Genomic DNA, 21303 nt, shown 5'->3' on the forward strand with positions numbered 1-21303 from the left:
ATAACGTTGACATTGCTCCTGTCAGAAGTGCAATCGACAAACCTTGATGTAGCCAGCTGGTGTTCTTATTCAACCATTGTACACGTTGAAGACAACACGGATACAATCAACGTAAGCGGAAGCCCAAACGGATCAGAAACCGATTTATTGTATTATTCTCTTGCATGTCTCATTATATCTACTGTGATAGACACGAACTCCATACCTTAGTAGATTTTCCAATATTATGGCAAAAAGTATTTACAGCAATTAGCCACATTTAATCCGTTGCGATTTTTCTTTCATTAATTTGGCTACTCATAGATTTTCTTCCAAGCCGAATTAGTTAATCCGAACATGATCAATGAAATTCCTATTTTCAATGACGTTCCCTGAATGTAACTGTCTTTTGCTACAAAGCGAGTACTTTATCATGGAGTCTTTTTCATGCCTTCACTGTGTCGTCTGCTTGCTCATCCGGGACATTAATGTGTCGGACGGGGAGTATCCGTCTTAAGGTTGGGCTCAGAGCGCGTGCAAGGGAAAATCAATCCAACGTCACAGACATGTTGTAGAATACCGTCAGTCCTTGATCCGACAATTGGTTGTACCGCGAAATATTGCATCATATATCACCCCTTTCTGATCGAAACTCATGCATTTTGTATAACCTTGTCAATGATACGCCATCGCCCCGATTGGGGAAATTTCCCCTCCTATCTGATGAATTACTGGTCCTTAATTTCTAATCTGAGTATTCATTTGGAAAGTCACACGGAACTTCACGTGCAGTGTTGTGGAGATCTACGTCTGGAGACGGGAGACGGCCTTTGCGCCTCAACTGCGAAATTATCTGCTTTCCAATCTGCAGTCAAATAAGATAAGGGTTGTTTTTTATTGCTATTAAATATATTTCAGCAGTATCAGAATGGGTGAGAGATTATGGATTTACGCCAATTTAGCAATGACGAGCGAACGCTTTATCCTTGAAGCTACCCCCAGAAAAAGACCTCGTACTTAGTACCGGTGTTGGGAATCGAACTTGCACCTGAACGACGACGGTTTTAACCACAAGGTTACCACTAGGTCTGATGTGTGTTAGCTTAGGCATGTAGTTGCAAATACGTCTACATTATCTCATCCAAGAGAACTCTCAGTGGTGAGACGACCCTTTGTATTTTCTTGCCAAATACCACATTGTCTCATCAATAATCAGACAAAGATAATGTATTTTAGTGATCTTCAGTTTTACCGCCTGTGATCAGTTATTATTGTTAACTAACCAGAAAAGATATTTTTGCATGATATTCATGATTCTCTGACACAAGAGTCTCTTAAAGACATGCAGAAAGTAGTTCCTGCTATCGCCCAGGTGAGGTATCAATTTTCAGTCAGATATCTGCAGTGATTCGATAGCTAGATACACAGTTCATAATTACTGAGTTGTCAGATAATTGTTCCTTTTAACTTGAGCAGACACCACTGTTATCCCAAATGAAGAGTGAATTTATCACCCAGTCTGAAAAACAATTTTTCCTTCTTTTGCAGAAAAAAATATGAACATATAAACAACGATGTTTAATCAAGATCGTCCTTGATCAACGATGTCGCCAAAGTTATAGAAACTGAATAAAATGAACACAAATAGCAAAGCCGATAAATTGTTTCCATGACAGGCCATCTGACTGACGGATATAAGGGACTGTTGTTTTTGTCTCAGTCACTTTTTCTACATGTTAGTGGTACTAAAATTTTTAACTTATATGCATACAAATAACGATTGTAGTAAACACTGAGATGCGTTAAATGCGACAATGTATCACATACGATAAAGCGGCAACCATGATGTCTCTGTAGGCGCATGTTCACGCCGTACAGCCCCCTGACTATCACGATGGAGTAGTCCATGGTTGTTTCAGAGTCCATTCCTATAGGAGGCTTGCATGACAGGAGATTGGTGAGATATTACTCTTCTTTGGCTTGTAATTTGGCAGCAGACTCTGTTAGTGAGACATGAATGATTTTGCACCATAGATCCTCACGGAAGTCCCCTGAACCGATATAGTGACGTATGTGGTGAATAAGGAGGTCAGCATACACATCCACACATCCCATATCGTCCACAAGCAGCTCCTGGTCTCCATCCAGCACAAAGGGTCACTACGAATCTGGATGTAGTCTTCAGAAAGGACACACCTTTGCCACCTCCCAGACCATGTGAGGGATGACGCCTTGGTGAATGTCCAAGAAGTGACGTGAGTCTGGACCCACGAGTAACCTTTGCTTCCAGTTCATATAGCCTTACTGTCTCCTTTACTTTCCCTTTCCATAACGTTCGTGACATAAACGAACCGGATATAACAAATCTTTCAAGGTGATCTTAAAGAGTCCATACTTTGAAAGTACCCTACATATGTTCTGGGCAAAACCTGAACTGGATGAAGCACGGTTGTATCCGTTAAGAGTGGGTCAAAAACAGCCTCACTGGAAGGAGGTGGTTTTGCGCAGTGACCAACATGCCACAGGAAGAACAGGTTTCGTGTATTTGTGCTGGCTTCTATCAGGAGCCAGCCCAGCAGGGAATCAGCTATCGAGTGTCCTTTTACATCTTGCCCGTTAAGCTTCACAGGACATTTTCACTGTTGCATTCACACAAGCTTCACAGTTATTTTCTCCTTTAAACCAAACGGAATTTGTTTCCGAGTGTAGTCAAAATTGGGCATGTTTTTGCACTGACCTTTTACATGTTGTTTAAATGCTCTTGTAGTTAGTCAACTTTAGAGAATTATTATTGGTTCGTCAGGTGTCATCTTGCCCCGATGATGTTGATCGTTTATATACCATCAGTCACAAATGTACCTGTCGAGAATCAATTATTCACAGGTTCTCAGTTTTTCATTATCTATCGATGGAACATAAGCAACATTCTGACCTTATCATGGCAGGGGAACCAAACATCAGCTTCGTATATTGTGCCCTTGTGGGGAATCGAACACGGGTCTTTGGCGTCACGAGCGAACACTTTCACCACTAGGCTATCTCGCAGCCCATCATGTACAGCTTAGGGTTTGTCAGCTGTTGCAGAAGTAAATCTTTATCATCTTCTGATTAAGCAAAGGTGTCAGAGCATGCCTGTGGATGATAGAGTGATAAAGCTATCAACCATACCAATTTTCTGCGATTTGATGGGGTAAACGTAAACGAAACCAACCTCTTTGATCGTGATCTGAAGCTGGCCTGAGGTTTCAAAATGAATAGGAATATTATTTTACTAAAAGATTAGACTAAAATGAATTTTGATGAAAGGATTTGCAAACTGAGAGTGAGTGAGTTTAGCAATTTTCCAGCAATATCACTGCGGGGGGACACCAGAAAATGGGCTTCACAGATAGTACCCATGTGGGGAGTCGAACCCTGGTGTCCGGCGTGACGAGCGAACGCTTTAACCACTAGGCTACCCGATCGTCCGTTTGCAAACTGACTTAAAATTGCTTCATTATAGTCTTTCCGTTAACCCATTAAACCAGATGGTCGCTGTAAAGGGTCATGGTTCCTTTACAGGGTGTGTTTCATTAAACCTGAAGCATCGTTTCAAACAATAAACGAAATTGTTGCCAGTGCATGTCTTTTGTCTTCCATCTTTTATGTCTTTTGGAGAAACGGTTGGCCATTCCTCTCAGACTCTGCTGTTGTCTTTTAGAACATACACACGTACCGATGTACCAAGACCATTTCCATTGCCGTCTGCAGCAAGCCCATGTAGGTAGGCTTCACCAAATCCGTTAATGTCTCTGATCTTCATGACATCTGGGCGCTGGGATAACAAAGTGCTTAAAGCGATGCTTCGTCACGCCGACGTCCCGGGTTCGATTACTAACATGGGTTTACAATGTGTGAAGCGTATACCTGGTGTCCGCAGTGTCATTGCTGAAATATTGCTAAAAGCGGAGTGACACTACAATCACTCACTAATTCACTCATTACTTCAAGAGGTCTTCCCTTTTTAAGATATTTAGGAATAGGTATTCAACTTCACTCACCCAAACTTTCTTGGCGACCTTGGCTCAAGGCTTTCAACTACTAGTATCCTACAGAAGCTGTCCGACGCTTCGTGGAAAGCGTAGAGGATAAAGCGTTCATTCATCTCGATTAATACACGGGCACGATTCCCCACATGGATACAATGCGGGAAACCCATTTCTGGTGAACCCCGCCGTGGTACTACAAGAATATTCCTAAAAACGGCGTAAACCTAAACTCGTTCACTGACCGCAGGAACTCGTTGTATCGAATCTAGGTCAACTTCAACCTCAGAAGCACATTTTGAATTAAATTTCAAAACTCGTGTACCTTCGTCTAGTATATTATCAAAGTTATTCCGCGTTAAACCAGACAATAACAACCTTCTCTTAAGTTCTTCTGTAATGGTGAGAAAGTACTACCGTAAAAGTAAACTTATTCCCATCAAATCTGATTTAGTCTCGAGACAATGAAATGTTCGAAAAGGGTTTTCATGTTGTGCTTCGTCCTCCCTATTATATAACACACTAGTGTTCCACAACACAACAAAACAAGACTAGATACACTCTCACTGGGACACAAATATTGCTGTTCCGTTATTTCCTGCAACAGAAGCTCTGGTCTTATTGTTCAAAAGCACTGCATACGAAAATACACGCTATTCAATACAGAATTTTGCAGTTCACTTCAGACGCACGAGTGTATTAAGGATGTTTAAGATAGCATACTTTTTCTGAGTTTTTAAACCCGATTTGAAAGGGCAATATTGAGAAAGCCAAATGCAGTTTCTTTGAAACTGAGATCGTTTGGCCGACATTTGTTCATGGAATAAGTCTTTAGCGCAAGCCAGAAGTAATCTCAAAAGGATTTGATTCCGCTAAGATCTTAGAAACGGATAAAAAATGTTTGAGCACAGAAACATCTCTTTTCATTGTGCTGTTTGATGGTGATTTTCTAATGTAAACTTGGCAGGATGTGTCACTGGTTTGATGCTAATCCCGGGAACGCTGTAGTAGTAGTTGATTTAGAGAGTCTAATAACGTATGGCGACCAGACTGTTTCATTCTGTATTCATGCAGAAAAAGCAGAATATAAAATGATCATAGTGTTGTTGTCAGATCAAAGTTTTCCATATTTTCGTCACGTAAGCATTTTATTTCCTTAAAATACTACGACTTAGGCAATACGTGGCATATTTTTAAACTGATAAGTGAAACAATATATTTATTAATGTTTAGATTAATAATCCAAATTGGTTACATCGCAATCTTGGACACCACCGACTATAGTTCGACATACCCGTATTTCCCACAAAAAATGATAATAGGATGTTATTATTTGTGTCATTAATGTTCAATAACCTTATCATAATCTAACACACAATCCGTTATCTCGAAATATGAGTACATCGACATATAGATGGCGGTCTTCATGATTTGATAAATAAATGTAATCGTCTGCGGGCCACATGGGTGGTGCGTTAGTCTTATGGTTAAAGTGTCCGCTCGTCATGCTGAAGACTTGGGTTCGACTCCCCACATGAGTACAATGTGTGCAGCCTACTTCTGGTGTCCCCCCAACTAATACTGCTGGAATATTGCTAAAAGCGACATAAAACCAAACCGGGCCACATTCTTTAATCGTCACAGTCAATATAACGAATTTAATATTTTGAGTTATGAGTGGTACTTATATCGGTCTGGTGTATCATTGTATACACGATATATCCCTTCGATTGTTGAGCAGTTTGTAAAGAACAGATTCTGATCACGTAAAGTGGTAGTTCACAGGTCAGAATATCTAATATCCGTGGCTAGAAATAATGAATGTACATTTCATCAACCACAGCCGAAAGTCCCGCTATACTTGGCGTTAGGTGTGACTTCCTAATACTCTGTCTGAGATATATCATCAAGTATTAATTGAATAGGCGGTAATGTTAAAAGGCGGTCACCAGCCAAGGTCAAACACGGGAAAGTGTACACGTGTTTGTGGACGTCGGACGTCTATGGGAACGGCTGCGATATAGGAGTATACGCCGACATCAGCACACGGAATAATCCTGGATTATTGGCTTTGTCGGCGGTATCAGTCACGCAATCCCTGCATGGAGTATCATTCTCACCCATCACTATCGTCACGTACACAATGTTTCATCGATAGAGTCGCCACGAGGGATAGCAGAAGCATCGACTTCAACCTTTGAAGAATTGGAAAACGTTTTCCAAAGATCAAAATCCTGGCGCTGGGTGATCTTGCGGATCATGCAGAGGCTAAGGAAACAACGTATGTATGCAACGGACTTAGTTTCTCTTCAGTGAGAGCAGAACCACTGAGAAACCATACCAACTACCGCCGAATGGAACAATTACCATTGCGAATCAGACGCGTCATTTCCTATCGATCGCAATGTTTCCCAGAGATCGATACTAATTAGCGGTACCATTTTGTCCGTTTTCTCCAGAGTGCAGTTACCCAGCTACCGTGCGAAGGTCAAGTCCTTTTATTCATCTTCATCTGCAGTGCCTACCATCTAACACACATCTCGACAGCTGCAGTAAGATTTCGACATCGTCGAGTTACAATATGCTGAAAGGTGTTTCCTTAGCCTTTGCATGATCCGCAAGATTAGTCTGCGTGTCTTAGCGCTGAGACAGTCATACATTAACATTAACCTATGACTGTCTTAGCGCTAAGAGAGCTTCGAAAATCTGGGCCCTGGACCACTTGAAGGTACCGGGTAGAACTGGCATTCAGCAACCCATGCTTGCCATAAAAGGCGACTATGCTTGTCGTATGAGGCGGTCAGGCTCCCAGACTTGGTTGACACATGTCATCGGTTGCCCATTGCGTAGGCCGATGCCCATACTGTTGATCAATGGATTGTCTGGTCCAGACTCGATTATTTACACACACCCGAAATATAGCTGGAATATTGTTGAGTGCTACGTAAAACTCAACTCACTCACCTTAGACACCAGCGTCCCCTTAGAGAATTATTTCTATTATTCTTTTACACGGGTTTATTTGGGGAACTATATGTTAGTTCTAGTTTATGACATTTTCACATCCAAAAGCTGATTAGATATAATTTGTTATAAATTATCGTAAATTGCTCTTCAAACATCCGGCGTAATGGCGGTAATTGTCGCGTCTCAACTGACATTTGAGGTTTGATGCTGAATGTGCCGCATCTCAAATGGATGTCGATACGCGAATGATGAAGAAGGCACCTGATGGATATCACAATCAGGATTACCGGATGATGGTAGGAGAGTTTACTATCACCAGTGAAGACGTTAGTTATAATGACGTTTTTGCCAATGTCATCGCTGCGATAACTGGTTTCGTTGGAGGTGTAGTCGACTTTATGTCATCCCTAATTTTCTTGCCTTGAATGTGTATCGATGGACACTACAGTATTGCAGGTCAACAACCCTTTTGTGAAAGCATGGGATTTATTCAGCTCACTACCCTGAATAATTTTCAACGTTTGGCGTGTGGAGGTTATTAACAGGAAGAATATTTCTTCACATTGATGAATGACAAGGATCATTTTGATTTTACAAACATCAAATTTTAATGTCGTCTGTCTTTGTTTGTCAGCCATTACGAAAACACCGATCATCGCGGGATAATTCGGATGATTATGAGGCGAAACGTGTACGGAGGCAGAATGACTCCAACTGTACAATGTGTCTCCGTGGAACTCTCCATTGTTACAATGTCTGTATATTGGTAAGTAAACAAGTCCTTATTTGGGCATGACCTAACATAAAGAATATAATATCGATCTTGACTGATAAACAAATGGCATGACCTCGCCTTCTGGAGATGTAGTCATTTATTCATATTACGAAGTTCAGGGTCCACAAATCGATCTTAATTCAGCGTTAAGGCCATTCAAAGTCCTAAGCTTACGTACAGCAGTCACACTAAGATTGTTTTGAGGACCCGGAGTCTGAGCCGAGTTGTGACCTTTCTGACTAGGTCATAATGACCTGACCTTCAGATAGTTGCTGACGCCAAGACTACGGTCTCTCGTTTCTATATATGCCGTTGCAATGATATTGCTGACAACAGCTGGCTGAGACGTTGCTGTGAAAGAAATACAGCTGTCCGCAGCTGTAGTATTGATGGATCTCACCACTTCCAAACGGATGATGACTGATGTCAATGCACACACTGTAATAGTTGCAGCAGTCATGCCTTCGGCAATACTGGTACTTGTTCGAATCTGGAACGGTCAAATCAATGCTAAACATAAGTCAGCTCACATCAAAACGGATATCCAGTTGTTTATGGCAGTTGGATTCCACCTAGCAGATACAAAGAGACACTCTCATATCACTCACTCACACATGGTAGTCATGTTATTCCATTGCTAGTCGTTTTAACTGTTTGTGCCATGTAAACACATCGTCAATAGCACAAACATTTGTTTGTCCAAGACACACTCAACCATATATATCCTCCCTCATACTGCTCGAACTTTGGGGATCTATTGTGCATGGATACCGTCTCAGTTGGACACAATATTCATGTAATTATGCCTTCAAAATAATATACCTTAATTATGCCAGCTTCCTCCGTTATGTAGAGAGTTCGTCATTCCCATGGTAACTATATTCCAATGATGCTTGGTGTTCTGCCTGTTGTAGGTCATTTTGGTGGAATAAAAGAAGTTTTTTATTAAAAAACAAAAAAAAACAAAAACCAAACAGCTGATTCAGCTCCCTATGTCCGCCGGCACGGTATCTAGTAATAGGGCTGGCATTAGGCAGGCCTAGTAAATGCGCAGCATACACACGCAATCGGGGGTCGAATTTGAGTGAACAGATCTTGCCAGCATACTCACCCTCACAAAATATTCTCTCCCATTTTAATCTTCAATTTGAAGCTCACCCACGATTATAAGATACGTCTTACCTACACACCCAAGAGGCGGCTTGAAAATGGCTGTTTGGATAATATCAAGCAAATCAAGTTCTGCGTTCCACGATGTGCTGCAAACGTTTATATTCAGTCAGAGTCCATTAAGGGCCTTCATACTTCAGAGCGGTAATATTGGAATCACCAGCAAACGGTAAATAGAAACGTTCCTGGTTTTATGTATGGTTAGGGGGAATATATTGAAGTGGCCATCACCATAACCCAAATTCGTTACAAATTCTTGGATATTAGTAGACGAAAATGCACATGTTTCTTTCCTTGCTGAAAAGTAGACGACTCTTTGGTTGAGTTCAACCAACATAAAGCTGTTCGAGATCAATACACCAACCATTTATGACAGTCTCTAAAAGAAAATTGCTCTGCTGTCACGAGAGAAGGTCTGTATGTCTGAAGCGTTTAGTCCCACATCTCGAATATAATATAGGCAACGCTATAACCTTAGAATTTGCCGACGATTACACGAATAAAGCATGGTGGTTTGGGAAAGGGCGATTGTACGAAATGATCCTAGAGATCGGGTTTTTCATTGAAATTCCTCGACTTCTCGTCGACTTGGTACATTGAACGGAGTAGTTGTTGGAGCAGGAAAATGGCAAGATGATTTATCAGTTACATCACTCGCCCTTCATTCTAAGGTTCGGCCTGGAGTTTAAACCTTGTGGATGAAGCGGGAAACCTAATGTCTGTTCATCAAAATGGCAGATCTTGGCGCAGTTTGTCTGTCAGAATTTCGTGGCGTGTTCCCATCGCGGGGTTATTGTTCTTCAATAATTGAATGTCTAGACCGCTATAAGAAGACACAATATGTAAGTGTTCTATCAGCCAGCACAATCCAAGTCTCTTAACATGCTGGAACCGTCAAGGTCCTGGGGTACAATATGCCTTCAGCAACCTATGCTTGCCATAAAGGGCGACTATGCTTGTCGTAAGAGGCGACTAACGGGATCGGTGGTCAGGCTCGCTGACTTGGTTGACAAAGGTCATCGGTACCCAATTGCGCAGACCGATGGTCATGTTGTTGATGACTGGATTGTCTGCTCCAGACTCGATTATTTAGAGACCGCCGCCATATGGCTGTAATATTGCTAAGTGCAGTGTAAAACTAAACACAATCACTCACTCTTAACTTGCTGTTTAGTTCCATACTTCTTCAAGACATTGTTCCACATTGTGGTGTCGTGTGGTTCTGTGGCAAAGCTCAGGTCATGAATCAGTTACAGTTAAGCACCATCGAACTAGGACAGTCCCTGAGAGTTTCTAGGACTTTAATCCTGCCCCACAACGAAGCACATAATACATGTGTTCTCACCTTAGGCAAGTGACTTTGTTTAAAATTGCCTCTCTTCACCCAGCAGTAAATGGGTACCCGATGGAATAAGTCATGTAACCACTAACCTGGAGTAATGCGCATGATAAATGGACTGTTAACATTAACATGAAGTACAAAGTTCAAAGCAAAAACATTTGGAATCGTTGCTCCAAGCGTGAATCACAGTCAAGGACCATTGGCAAACCATGTTGAACTTCCAGCTATTGCATAGACAAAGATGTGCCATGTTATTAGTCTTATGTAGTATTCTGCCAGCTGATCATATTACTCCTTCGAGGTACTTTTCAATCACGTTTTCGAAAATTGTTCCGATGCCGTCCCTACATTACATAGCTAGGTCCTTTCTCTTGTTTTGTGAATGTAGCCCACCTGTTCCGACCTGATGCTTCTCATGTTCCAAAACCTCAGTGAGGAGGTATTTTAAAAGTTGGATGGTGATCGATTCGCAAAATAGATGTTTGGTAAAACGTCTAAGTTTAATGTCAATAATTCAAGAGTTTCTTTTTGTTTTGTTTTTTTTCGTGATATGCCGTGAAATTACAATAGGCGTTTGGCATTTACAGACATCCCATAAAGGAAACATGTTAACAGAGGGACCGCCCTATGTGTCCATCATGACTCGGGAGGTTCATCATATATTAACAAGCCAACACACTTAGCGAAAATACTCCGTCTTTTGATTTCCTAATGCTATCTTCCTCAAAACTTGTCATGCTTTTGAAAGCAAGCATGTTTTAACTTAAAACATATAGACCTGCCTTGTTCAAAGATGAAAGGCGGGGCGTTGATATCTTTAAAAACACTCCCTACCTAAAGCTATTGTTGTCATCGTCAAACTGATGGGAAATATTTCAGTTTAGTTGGACGTGAACGTTTATCCAACACGCATGACTCATCTTATAAGAGTATAATTTACTCAGCTACTTATGAGTTTAAACATATTGGTAATATGTTCATACAGACCTACCATATCATTACCCCATTCTCTCGAAAGGTCAAACGATATACATGTATAATAACTCCCCATCTACTACTTACATATATTTATATGTCCCCAGTACATGACCGCGATGTTGAAAAGTTTATGCGTAAGTAATGGCGAGTCGAACACTGACTTAAACGTGAGCAAACCCGCGAAAACTGTACCGAGATCTTGACTTAAATGTAATCATGCGTAACCGTATGCACTGAGTGAACTTGTAATAACTGAAAAGAACTTTAGTACCATTTTTGTTGTTGTTTATTTACCTGTGAAAACAGTAGCAGTTTAACGTTAGATTTTTCTCGGTGGTAATTATTCCTTTTACAGCTTAGTATGGAATAATTGATTTCGGCATATCTGTAGCTGTATTCTGTTATGTGGTTGCGTCCTTGATGAACTCTACATCTCGGAAAGGCATAAAGTTGAAATGTGGCATTCATAATCGTACAATGGGATTTTCTCTCATTTTTGTACAATATCCCTAATTCAGCCATATTGTAAAGATCCCTAGTCCGTTACTCGGCCTTTTGTGAGCAGCTAACCATTAAGCTACCCCATCGGTCGGAAGAGGCGACTTACTTGATTGACACTCGTCATAGTCATGATGTCAGTCACTGGGTTGTCTGCTCCAGACTCAATTATTTACAGAGCACCGTACGATACGTCGATTATGTTTGAATTGCGTGTCGGGTCCAATCTCGAAAGTCCACGGATAGTGTGGACAATTTGTCCCGCAACGTTAAACTACTCATCCGTTTGTGATACGGACAAGTTTATCTCTCAATGATACACACGGAATTCTGATAGTATGTTTTACGTATTGGATTAACCCGTACATTTCCGGGTTGAAATTGGCAACAGCAACTCATGTTTCTTGTAGGAGGCGGCTAACGAGATCGGGGATCAGACTTGCCAACTTGTTTGACACATGCATCGTATTCCAATTACGTAGATCGATGGTCATAATGTTGATCACTGGATTGTCGGGTCTAGACTCGATTACCTAAATACCACCGTCATATAACTGCAACGTTGTTGAGTGCGGTGTTAAACAGAAAACAAAACAAAACCATTTGACTTACCAGATATATCAATTGTTAAATCGCATCGCGATGTGAAATGTATTTACATATGACGCTTGTCTACATGACAAGATTGCTTGTGTCCCCAGGTTATTGGCAGTGCGCTGCTTGGAGTGGGGGTGTGGCTCCTCGTCACCGACTTCGGCGCGAGGAAAGTGACACTAATTGTGGATAATCATCTATATGAAGTGACGACATACTTCCTCATCGCTGGGGGTGGGGCTGTAGCCCTCCTAGCCTTCTGTGGGTGTTGTGGTACACTACGAGAAAATAAATGTGTTTTATCATTTGTGAGTATACTATTATCACATTGCGAATGTTATTTGTACAACTTCCTCAAAACGAGTTTGAAGTAATTTTTGAATGCGAAATTTGAAATGACCACAACATGTTTAATCGTGATTGAATGCATGAGTGAAATATTATTTAAATAACATTATATACTTATCGCAAATCACATAATGCCGGTGTCCTATCTTGAAATTGCTGGAATATAGCTAAAGGCGGGATAAACTATTCTCAGTCAGCCGCTTACTCACTCACCTAAATGTGTATTAACAAGTGGCGGAATGGTCGTATTTTGAGTACACTGAAACCCCACCAATACAAATATTACACATTTTAGAAAGGTGCTAATGCTGTACAACTATGGCATTTGTCACATTTTCAAATTTCATTTCCGACATTGTTATCCTGGTGTAATAGGTTCTACTGTAGATTAAATTATATATACCCGGTTTTTTTCCTCGAGGGGAGATATGCTCAAGCTTTTACAATGAGCTTATGTACATACTTTTGGTGAAGCTCTGTGTTATAGTTATTAAACTTTGGAGCAACTGTTCACATGTATTTTCCTTATTTCAGTATGGCGCAACGTTACTGTTAGTATTAATAATACTGGGCGTGGCGTCAGGCTTGTCGTTTTTCTTCCGGGGCGCGGTAAGTATCTTAAAACCCCAGTAAATGAAACAGACACTTGACATTATATATTTAACTATATACTACTTGTTTGGTCATGAGTAAACCCAGTCGTGGAGGATACCGCAACATGTTGTGCAGAGTTGCGTCCCTTGCTCAGCAAGACACTAATGATCGTGTGTTCGATTCCCAGTTCGTGAAAATTATATTCATACGTTTGTATGCGCCATAGCTTGCTCCTGGTTTCAATTTCATGCAAAACGCGCAATAAGGTACCCATTGGTGAAAGCTTTCGCTGAGAGACCGGGTTCGATTCCCCAAACCCGGAAAAGCTGTAAAATTGCTGATGCGGCGTAAAACAACTTTCAGACACTCACTCAATCGATTCCCTGAATGTGTACAACATGTGAAGATCTTCCTGGAGATATCGTTGGAGTATTGCTGATAGTTGGGTAAAACTAAACTCACTCATTTCGGATTTGTCTCCCATGTAAAGTTGACAATCCCCCATGAAGCAGGTAGTGATTACAGCATTCCCTTGGCATGTATTCGATTCATATGATTCCCCATGTGTTCGGATCCCCATATGGATAGCACATTTCTGCTGATTCCAACCCGGCATGACTTTGCTGAAATTGCCTAAACAGCGTAAAACCAAACTCATTCACCTAGTGGTGGGCGGATTAATTGAAACAATCGAACATTGGTCGCAATGATCGGGGTTTTTTCTGTTACATTCCGTACAACACTACAAGCTCGTCCTTGTCATGACTGAATTTATCTTATTAATGTTCTTATGACATACTAGTCATCCTTTAAAGATGTAATATTGGTAAATGTATTTTGCGAAATAATTGCGTGTTTCTTTTGTGTTTCTTTTTAATATTTTTGGGCATCCACAAACGTAACCAGAAGGATTTGATAAAAGGCGTTCACCAATTTTTGTCGGTGATTGATCGGTTGTCATGAACCAATCATCAGTTGTGAGGTATTAATCAATTACCAACACTACATACACCAACCCAAGTTTTCGCCCGCCATGAGAAAGGCCTATGTTGGTTGCTCCACATGCCTGTCATGTGTGAAGCCTATTTCTGTAGATTCCAACAATGGCATTACTGTAATAGTCCAAAACGGCGTAAAACATAACTAAATCTCTGATTTTATCATTTTTTCAGCTTGCCTCGCACATAAAGTTACGTATGCGCGACACGTTAACGGAAAAGTACGGCATAGGTACTCGAACGTTACCTGAACACAAGCGCATAACGGAAGCTTGGGACTCCATGCAACGACAGGTACGGTTCAAACGACGTGGTCGTCAACATTTCCATACATCATCGTTCCTGAAAGTGTTGACGGTTTCGAATGTAATCATTACCCTATGAAATGTAGCATGTTCACCAGAGCCTCGTTAATTCGGTGTGAGGTCTAATTTCCTTTCTCCCGATGTGATATTGCTAAACAGTGGCGGCACTCACTCACTCTTTAATTCGGACGGTACAATTTTACTGTGAAATCTTTCTTTCGGATTAGTGTCTTCCTGAATTTGTGAATGCTAGATTGTGTAGAGTGGCAATTTGGTTCTCACAAACTCTGACGAAACTGAGATTCCAGATTAACGAAGTTTCATGACAGATTTCTTTAATAATTGACTGGAGTAGCCAAACTAATGGGGTGTAGGCTAACGAAGTTTCCGTGCTGACGGTTCCTTTACGGAGAAACGGTTCTTGTAGACTAACGGGTTGTGACAGAAAAGCATGTATTTTGAAACTAGAGGTCGGACATGTGTGCTGTTATGAGACTATCGGGATCTGTTAACTAACGATCTAGTCCGAGGGGGTTTCCTTGTTGATTCCTTGTGATTTACGACTAACGAGTTTCACTATTTTTTCGATATTATTGATTATTGATTATCTGATCCCCCTTTCAGCTCGGATGCTGTGGTATATCTGGAAACGGCACTTCAACCGATTCCTGGGCATTTTATTCTACCAGCACGTTGTGGTATACCGCAAATAGTCAGTGCAAATTAAAGTTCAGTGCAATAGTGTTCTGTGCAAATAAATGTTCAGCAGAAATTGATGTTCAGTGCAAATATGTATCTGTGGAAATTTATGTTCAGTGTAAATTGAGGTGTTTGGTGTAAATATATATCTGCAAATAGATGTTCTTTGATATCTGCAAATAGATTTTCAGTGTAAATACGTGTCTCTGCAAATAGTTGTTAAGTGTACCTGTTTATATTCAGTATAAATGTAGATGTTCAGAACCAATAGATATTTAATGTACTTAATATTTAATGACTAATGCTTCACGCAAATATATATCTTTACTTTTAACAAATCCGCAATGCAAATATATACTTAATGCAAATACATCCCAGCAAACATGGATTCAGTGCAATAAACTCGCTCACTGCAATAAACTTGCTCACTCTGCTTGTTTCGTTCGTAGTTTCCACACCATGTACCCTTTCCTACCGTAGTGCAATCCATGCAGTGTTTATAATCATACATTTTTTGTTCCATTCATGTTCATTTGAAACCCATATTTGATTTGTAACCTTTACAATCATGCGTATTCTGTATACATTTTGTTTAGTTATATTTCACTTAGCATTGGTGCCACTGTCTGAAGAATCTTGTCCATATTCTTTAGTCCTGTTCCGAGGAATTTCAGAATGCAATACAATTTAGAAGTGAAAATGTATTATCTATAAACATACGAAAAGTTCAAGGTTTGGTGTAAAACAGACTGAAGTCTTTTTTTTAAACGAATAGCGTCCCCAAATGTTTTCTAGTCTGACAGAAACAAGCTCTTCCTTGTAAACAAACCGTAAACGAATTCCAGTGGGAACCGCTCAATTTGCATGTCAGCAGAAAACTGAAAAGAAATTGTAACCCCCCACCCCCACCCCCACATCCACCCCCACCCAACCACTACCCTTCTCCAAACACATGGCACCAATGCTAGCTGACCTACCTAGTCTTCAGTTCATCTGTTGTGCTGGTTTTCAATCAGAAGGTAAGAAGCTTCAGAAGGTGCCAGAGAGCTGCTGCCGTGAGGGGGACAAGGCCATCTGCACGGGACAAACCTACTTCCCTGGACCCCCCAATCATCTCAACCCACAGAAGGAGAGGTTCAAAAAGATAAACCCATACCTCTACACCACAGTGAGTACTAAATGAGCATGTGATATGGTTGACCAGTGCTGTAGGATTGAACCCATGAAGATCCGGGTTTGAATTGATTTTCAGTGCTTGTAAGAGGCGACTAACGGGATCGGGTGGTTGACTTGGTTGACAGTCATCGTATGTCCAATTGCGTGGATATATAGATCCTCATGTTGTTAGTCACTGGGTTGTTTAGTCCAGACTCCATTATTTACAGACTGCCGCCATTTAGCAGGAATATTTCTGATTGCGAGGCAAAAGGAAACTCACTCACTATTGCTAAATGCTGCTTAAAACCCAACTCACTCACTCACTCACTCACTCACTCACTCACTTACGGAATGGCACGTTAGAATGTATACCCATACGTTTTAACTGTGTTAATCGTCCGTCATGATGTCCACGTTTTTCGTAATCCGAGATTTGAAGGTTTACCGGACGCTGTCATGTGGCTTTGGTATAGAGGATTTCGGTGTTTAAAACACCCGCTTTCTCATCGAGTTACATTACCGTCATGGAAATCGGTCGTCAGCAGCCCATGCTTGTCGGAAGAGGCGGCTAACGGGATCGGGTGATTCGGTTGCTGACGTGCTTGACACGTCATCGTATCTCGGTTGCGTAGATCGATGCTCATCATGTCATCCACATAACAGACAAATGTCACCTTGTCTCCGGGTCTGAATGGTCACTCAGAGGAATGCGGTGGGGTAGCCTCATGGTTAAAGTGTTTGCTCGTCACACCGAAGGCCGGGTTCGATTCCCCACATGGGCACAATGCGTAAAGCCCTTTTCTGGTGTCCTCCCCGTAGTATTGTTGGAATATTCAAGACCCTCACTCTCAAGAAGCTGAAATGTCAATTTGACAGGCTAGATAATCGGGACTGCCAGTGAGAGGTGTGAAGCATTTGCTAGAAAATAAGGGGAAAACACACTAATCAAACACACAATCCGGATCGTACGGCGGCAGTTCATCTTCCTTGTGTTTAAACCCGTCCGTGGTCACTGTGTAGGAATCCTAGATCTGATCTCCTTATCGTGAAATCACAATTTGTAACAATCATGACTGATGTCATCATCATCATCATCATCATCATCATCATCATCATCATCATCATCATCTTCATCTTCATCACATCATGTTATTCGTTTTTCAGGGCTGTTATGACCAGCTGATGGTGTATTTGTTGAGGTATTCCGCCGTTGTTGGCATAGTATCTGCAATCGTGCCGATCGTTTTGGTGAGTATATTTTAAAGAAAGAAACTTCGAGATTTGCGTGTCCCTTCTATTGAGGAATGAGTATTATTTTGCTTTATGTTAATTATTGTTGAGCTATCTTAGTGGAGCTGTTCATACATTAGTCTCGTTTTCTGCAAACGGGCCTAACAATTTATTCTTTCACAAAGCCCCCTTCATCTTTTGTGAAGTCCAACTTTTGTCATGACCTGGAACCAGGGCGTTGTTTATCGTCAGATTTTACATTCAGGACATGTACGCGGACTATCTAACGTCTAGTTCGTGCCGACTTCAAGATATGGTGGCACATAAGTGTAGGGTGTTTCTGATAACACACTGGAACGTTTAGGATGCACATTCTTGTGACTACAGTGAAATATATCTGTGTCGAACGTTTAGTTGTATCGAAGGAAACGTCTGGTCGTGCTTATTGATAGTTTAGTAATTATTATTGCATTTTGTCAAGCTCCAAATAACTCAAATTATTGACACAACGGTGTTTATTCAGTATCTTGCAGATATTGGTCAGTTAGTTTTCTGTAAGCAACAACAAGAACATACTCAAATGATATTGGTCACATGAGCATTGTCATTTTACTTTTCAGATCATTGGTGTCATATTATCATTCTGTCTGTGCGCAAGAGTTAGTGGTACGTCACCGGACGACGGGGTAAAGTTATAGGCCTTGGAAGGTACTTTCCCCCAATCAGATGACGTTTCTAATTAGATTCCTAGTGTAAGGTATTTTGAGGACTGTACGAACTCTCGTAGAATGTAGAAGGTACATTTATTACCTGTCATAGAACACATCCTTCGTAATAGTAAACCATCGCTGTATCAACGATGTGCTTTATTATATCTCCATGACAACATCTTAAAGAAAGGCTCTGATACGTTTCTACTTTCAAAATTTATTTCATTTTTCAACTGTATTTGAATGAAATATTCTTAAACCTAAGACATTTCACTATTTCATTTTACTTTGCTATTTTAATATTTTCTGTTCAAAAAGCCTGATCCGAAATTTAAAATGTGTTACATATTAGTGTATATAATTTGTTCATATGAGCTATCGAAATAGACTGAGGCACCACAATTCGTGATGCAGATTTGTGTCCCTTGGATCTAGCAGGAACCTATCATCGCCAGAATCGCCCTGATCGTGTTTGTACGAGCTTTAGCCAAATAATGGATGTCACCAAACTAGTTAAATACAGACAACCTCAAGCTTACGAACCAGGATATATCTGCAATACTGTTCAAATGGGCGTTTAACCAATCTCATTATTTTACGTTATATTTATACAATTGATATTTGGTGACATGAAATGGCTTCTCAAAAATATACCTAAATTAAACGGTAAACGTGCAATCATACTCTCGTGATGACCGATTTGAATATACATTATTCTAATAGGAAAGGCATGCCTCTATTTATTTCTGTAACCAGTGCGATGTTGAGCTCTTGATCATTAAGGCAACAAACTTGTGCTTCTTTAATGGAAGAGTTCCTCCGAGGCTTATATACTCCAGATTTATTGTTTCCCAAATTTTGACCCATAACATACTGCATTTCTTAAAATATCCAGCTTAAGAATGTCGAATTTCTGACTTGGCTGTGTTGTATTCATAACCATCTACCTAGGCATTTTTCACATGTGTATTTCGACAGGTTACTTTAAATAAGCTATTTTGTATGTATCCATAACAGGGTGTATTATCTGCGCAGAAATTCGTCTATTACTCACGTAGATCCATGCAAATGTATGTGTTAATCCATCTATAGACAGGTCCGTAGTATTAACAAAACTGGGTCAGTTTGCATTGAGGCGCTATTGCGGCCAGCGCCATTGTGTTCAACTGAGTGTCGTTTTTCACATCCATTTGTAATCAGCTTATATTATATCGTTTAAATTGAATAATTTTATCTTTTGAAATGCTGTTATTTAGGTTTTCTAAGGAGATGTGTATGATTCGATTTTCCGAAAGCCTTTCAACACAGATGTTCACTGAAACAGTTGTTGGTTTATATCTGAAATGTAAACCGTTAATCAAACTTTGTAATTTGTGATATTTCATTGACTGACGTAGTTGGTATTGTAGAACTGGTTTGTTAATCACACCTTTATATTTAGTTAGTGTTTTCTTCATTTCCACATTGTAAGAATTAAGGGTCTTGACGATTACTTGTTTCATTTTTTCGCCTTCCAATGTTGCTGGTGAATTTCTGTAAAAATGTACACTTAATGTACAGTTCACGTCTAGTCTATTCATAAGTGACGTCATTATAGGCCCAGCCTTGCCAACATCGTGTGCGCATGCGCATCATCACTGTACCTCACAAAGTTTCATGCCACAAAGTTTTCTTATAACTACACATATGCACGATTCGGAGAAAAAATTCAGCACGGTGCGTTATTTGGAAAAGAAATATGGAGAATTCAAAGAATGGGTGAGACCAAATATGTTCAGATTATGCGACACGCGTGTTAATAGCGATGTGATGTCCGAAAATCCACATCAGCATTTCACAGTGTAATGGTAACTGAAAACTCCGAACACTGCATTTATGTGTGGAGCTCATTGAGGCGCGGCATCACGTTGAATATCCGTTATCTCATGATGCGATTATGCCTGAATTTGTAAATCCACCACTGTTATCCATCATCCAAATAATAGTACGTGTGAAGAAATACTAACACGTTATAAACATCACTTTGTTAGGTTTCTATGTGAAATATTCTTGACATGACCTAACCCAGTAACCGAGAGTGCAGCGATATGCTTGGGCGACTCGATTGATAAGTCGAAACTCCTCACAGCGATAGCCGGTTCGCTTAGCCTGCTTTACCATGATACCAGGTGTCACGCGCTGGGACGGAGCTTTGTGGAATCTTATAAAGGGAAGAAACTCTTATTCACTGTCCAAGGGAGGCTACTCTTATCCAACCAACTTGATCTGCACCATGTGCAATGGCGTGAATAGATTGTGGTGACATCATCCAAAACTATGATGTTTGTTACAACCAAAGGGACCAAACCGCAACTAGCTTTGTTTAACCGCAACATTTGAAGCAGTGGTGTTGACAATAGCTTATGATGTGATCGGAGGGAGGTGTTTGTGACTTATATAATATAATATGTTGGATGATGACGTTTTGTACAAATTAAATTTTCCTGAACTCATATGAAAATTAAGAACTTTAAGAGGAAATAAAAAAATATTTTGATATTAAAGTGGTTGTGTGTTGTTTAGTTAAGTAGGGAACCAGTGGACGAAGGTTTATCGTGTTGAAGATCGTATGTAACAACACGTCACAAATGACGTCATGGACTGGAAACTCAAAATATTGTCTTTAAAATATTTGATGGATGCTTGTCATCGCTTTAGATTAACAAGGACGGCGATCTACAAAACAGAAGACGACGAAGCTAATCTCGTACGGATCTGCGACGATCCGAGATAGAACTAGTCTTCAGTAGCACATGTTCGTTTGGATGCGATTAACGGGATCCGAATGCGATTTGGGAAGATCGATAAATCACTGTAGACGTTTGTAGTGGTTCTTTCTAGCCGTGTGTTTTGTTTGCAAATGAAAATCATACACATGTGAATTTCACGTCACA

The 21303-nt window shown here is 40.5% G+C and overlaps 1 protein-coding gene across 1 annotated transcript; it reads left to right on the forward strand.

Annotated features, from left to right (window-relative positions):
* The first annotated feature begins 7202 nt into the window (after positions 1-7202).
* Positions 7203-20878, forward strand: LOC137290205 (tetraspanin-18B-like). The gene is made up of 9 exons (XM_067820935.1): positions 7203-7267; positions 7606-7737; positions 12436-12636; positions 13211-13285; positions 14443-14562; positions 15198-15285; positions 16289-16440; positions 17595-17678; positions 18281-20878. The coding sequence occupies exons 1-9, from the start codon at positions 7217-7219 to the stop codon at positions 18356-18358; spliced, it is 981 nt and encodes a 326-aa protein (XP_067677036.1). The 5' UTR covers positions 7203-7216; the 3' UTR covers positions 18359-20878.
* The last annotated feature ends 425 nt before the right edge of the window (positions 20879-21303 follow it).

This window comes from Haliotis asinina, chromosome 7 (assembly GCF_037392515.1).
Source record: "Haliotis asinina isolate JCU_RB_2024 chromosome 7, JCU_Hal_asi_v2, whole genome shotgun sequence".
In the NCBI taxonomy this organism is placed as follows: Eukaryota; Metazoa; Mollusca; class Gastropoda; order Lepetellida; family Haliotidae; genus Haliotis; species Haliotis asinina.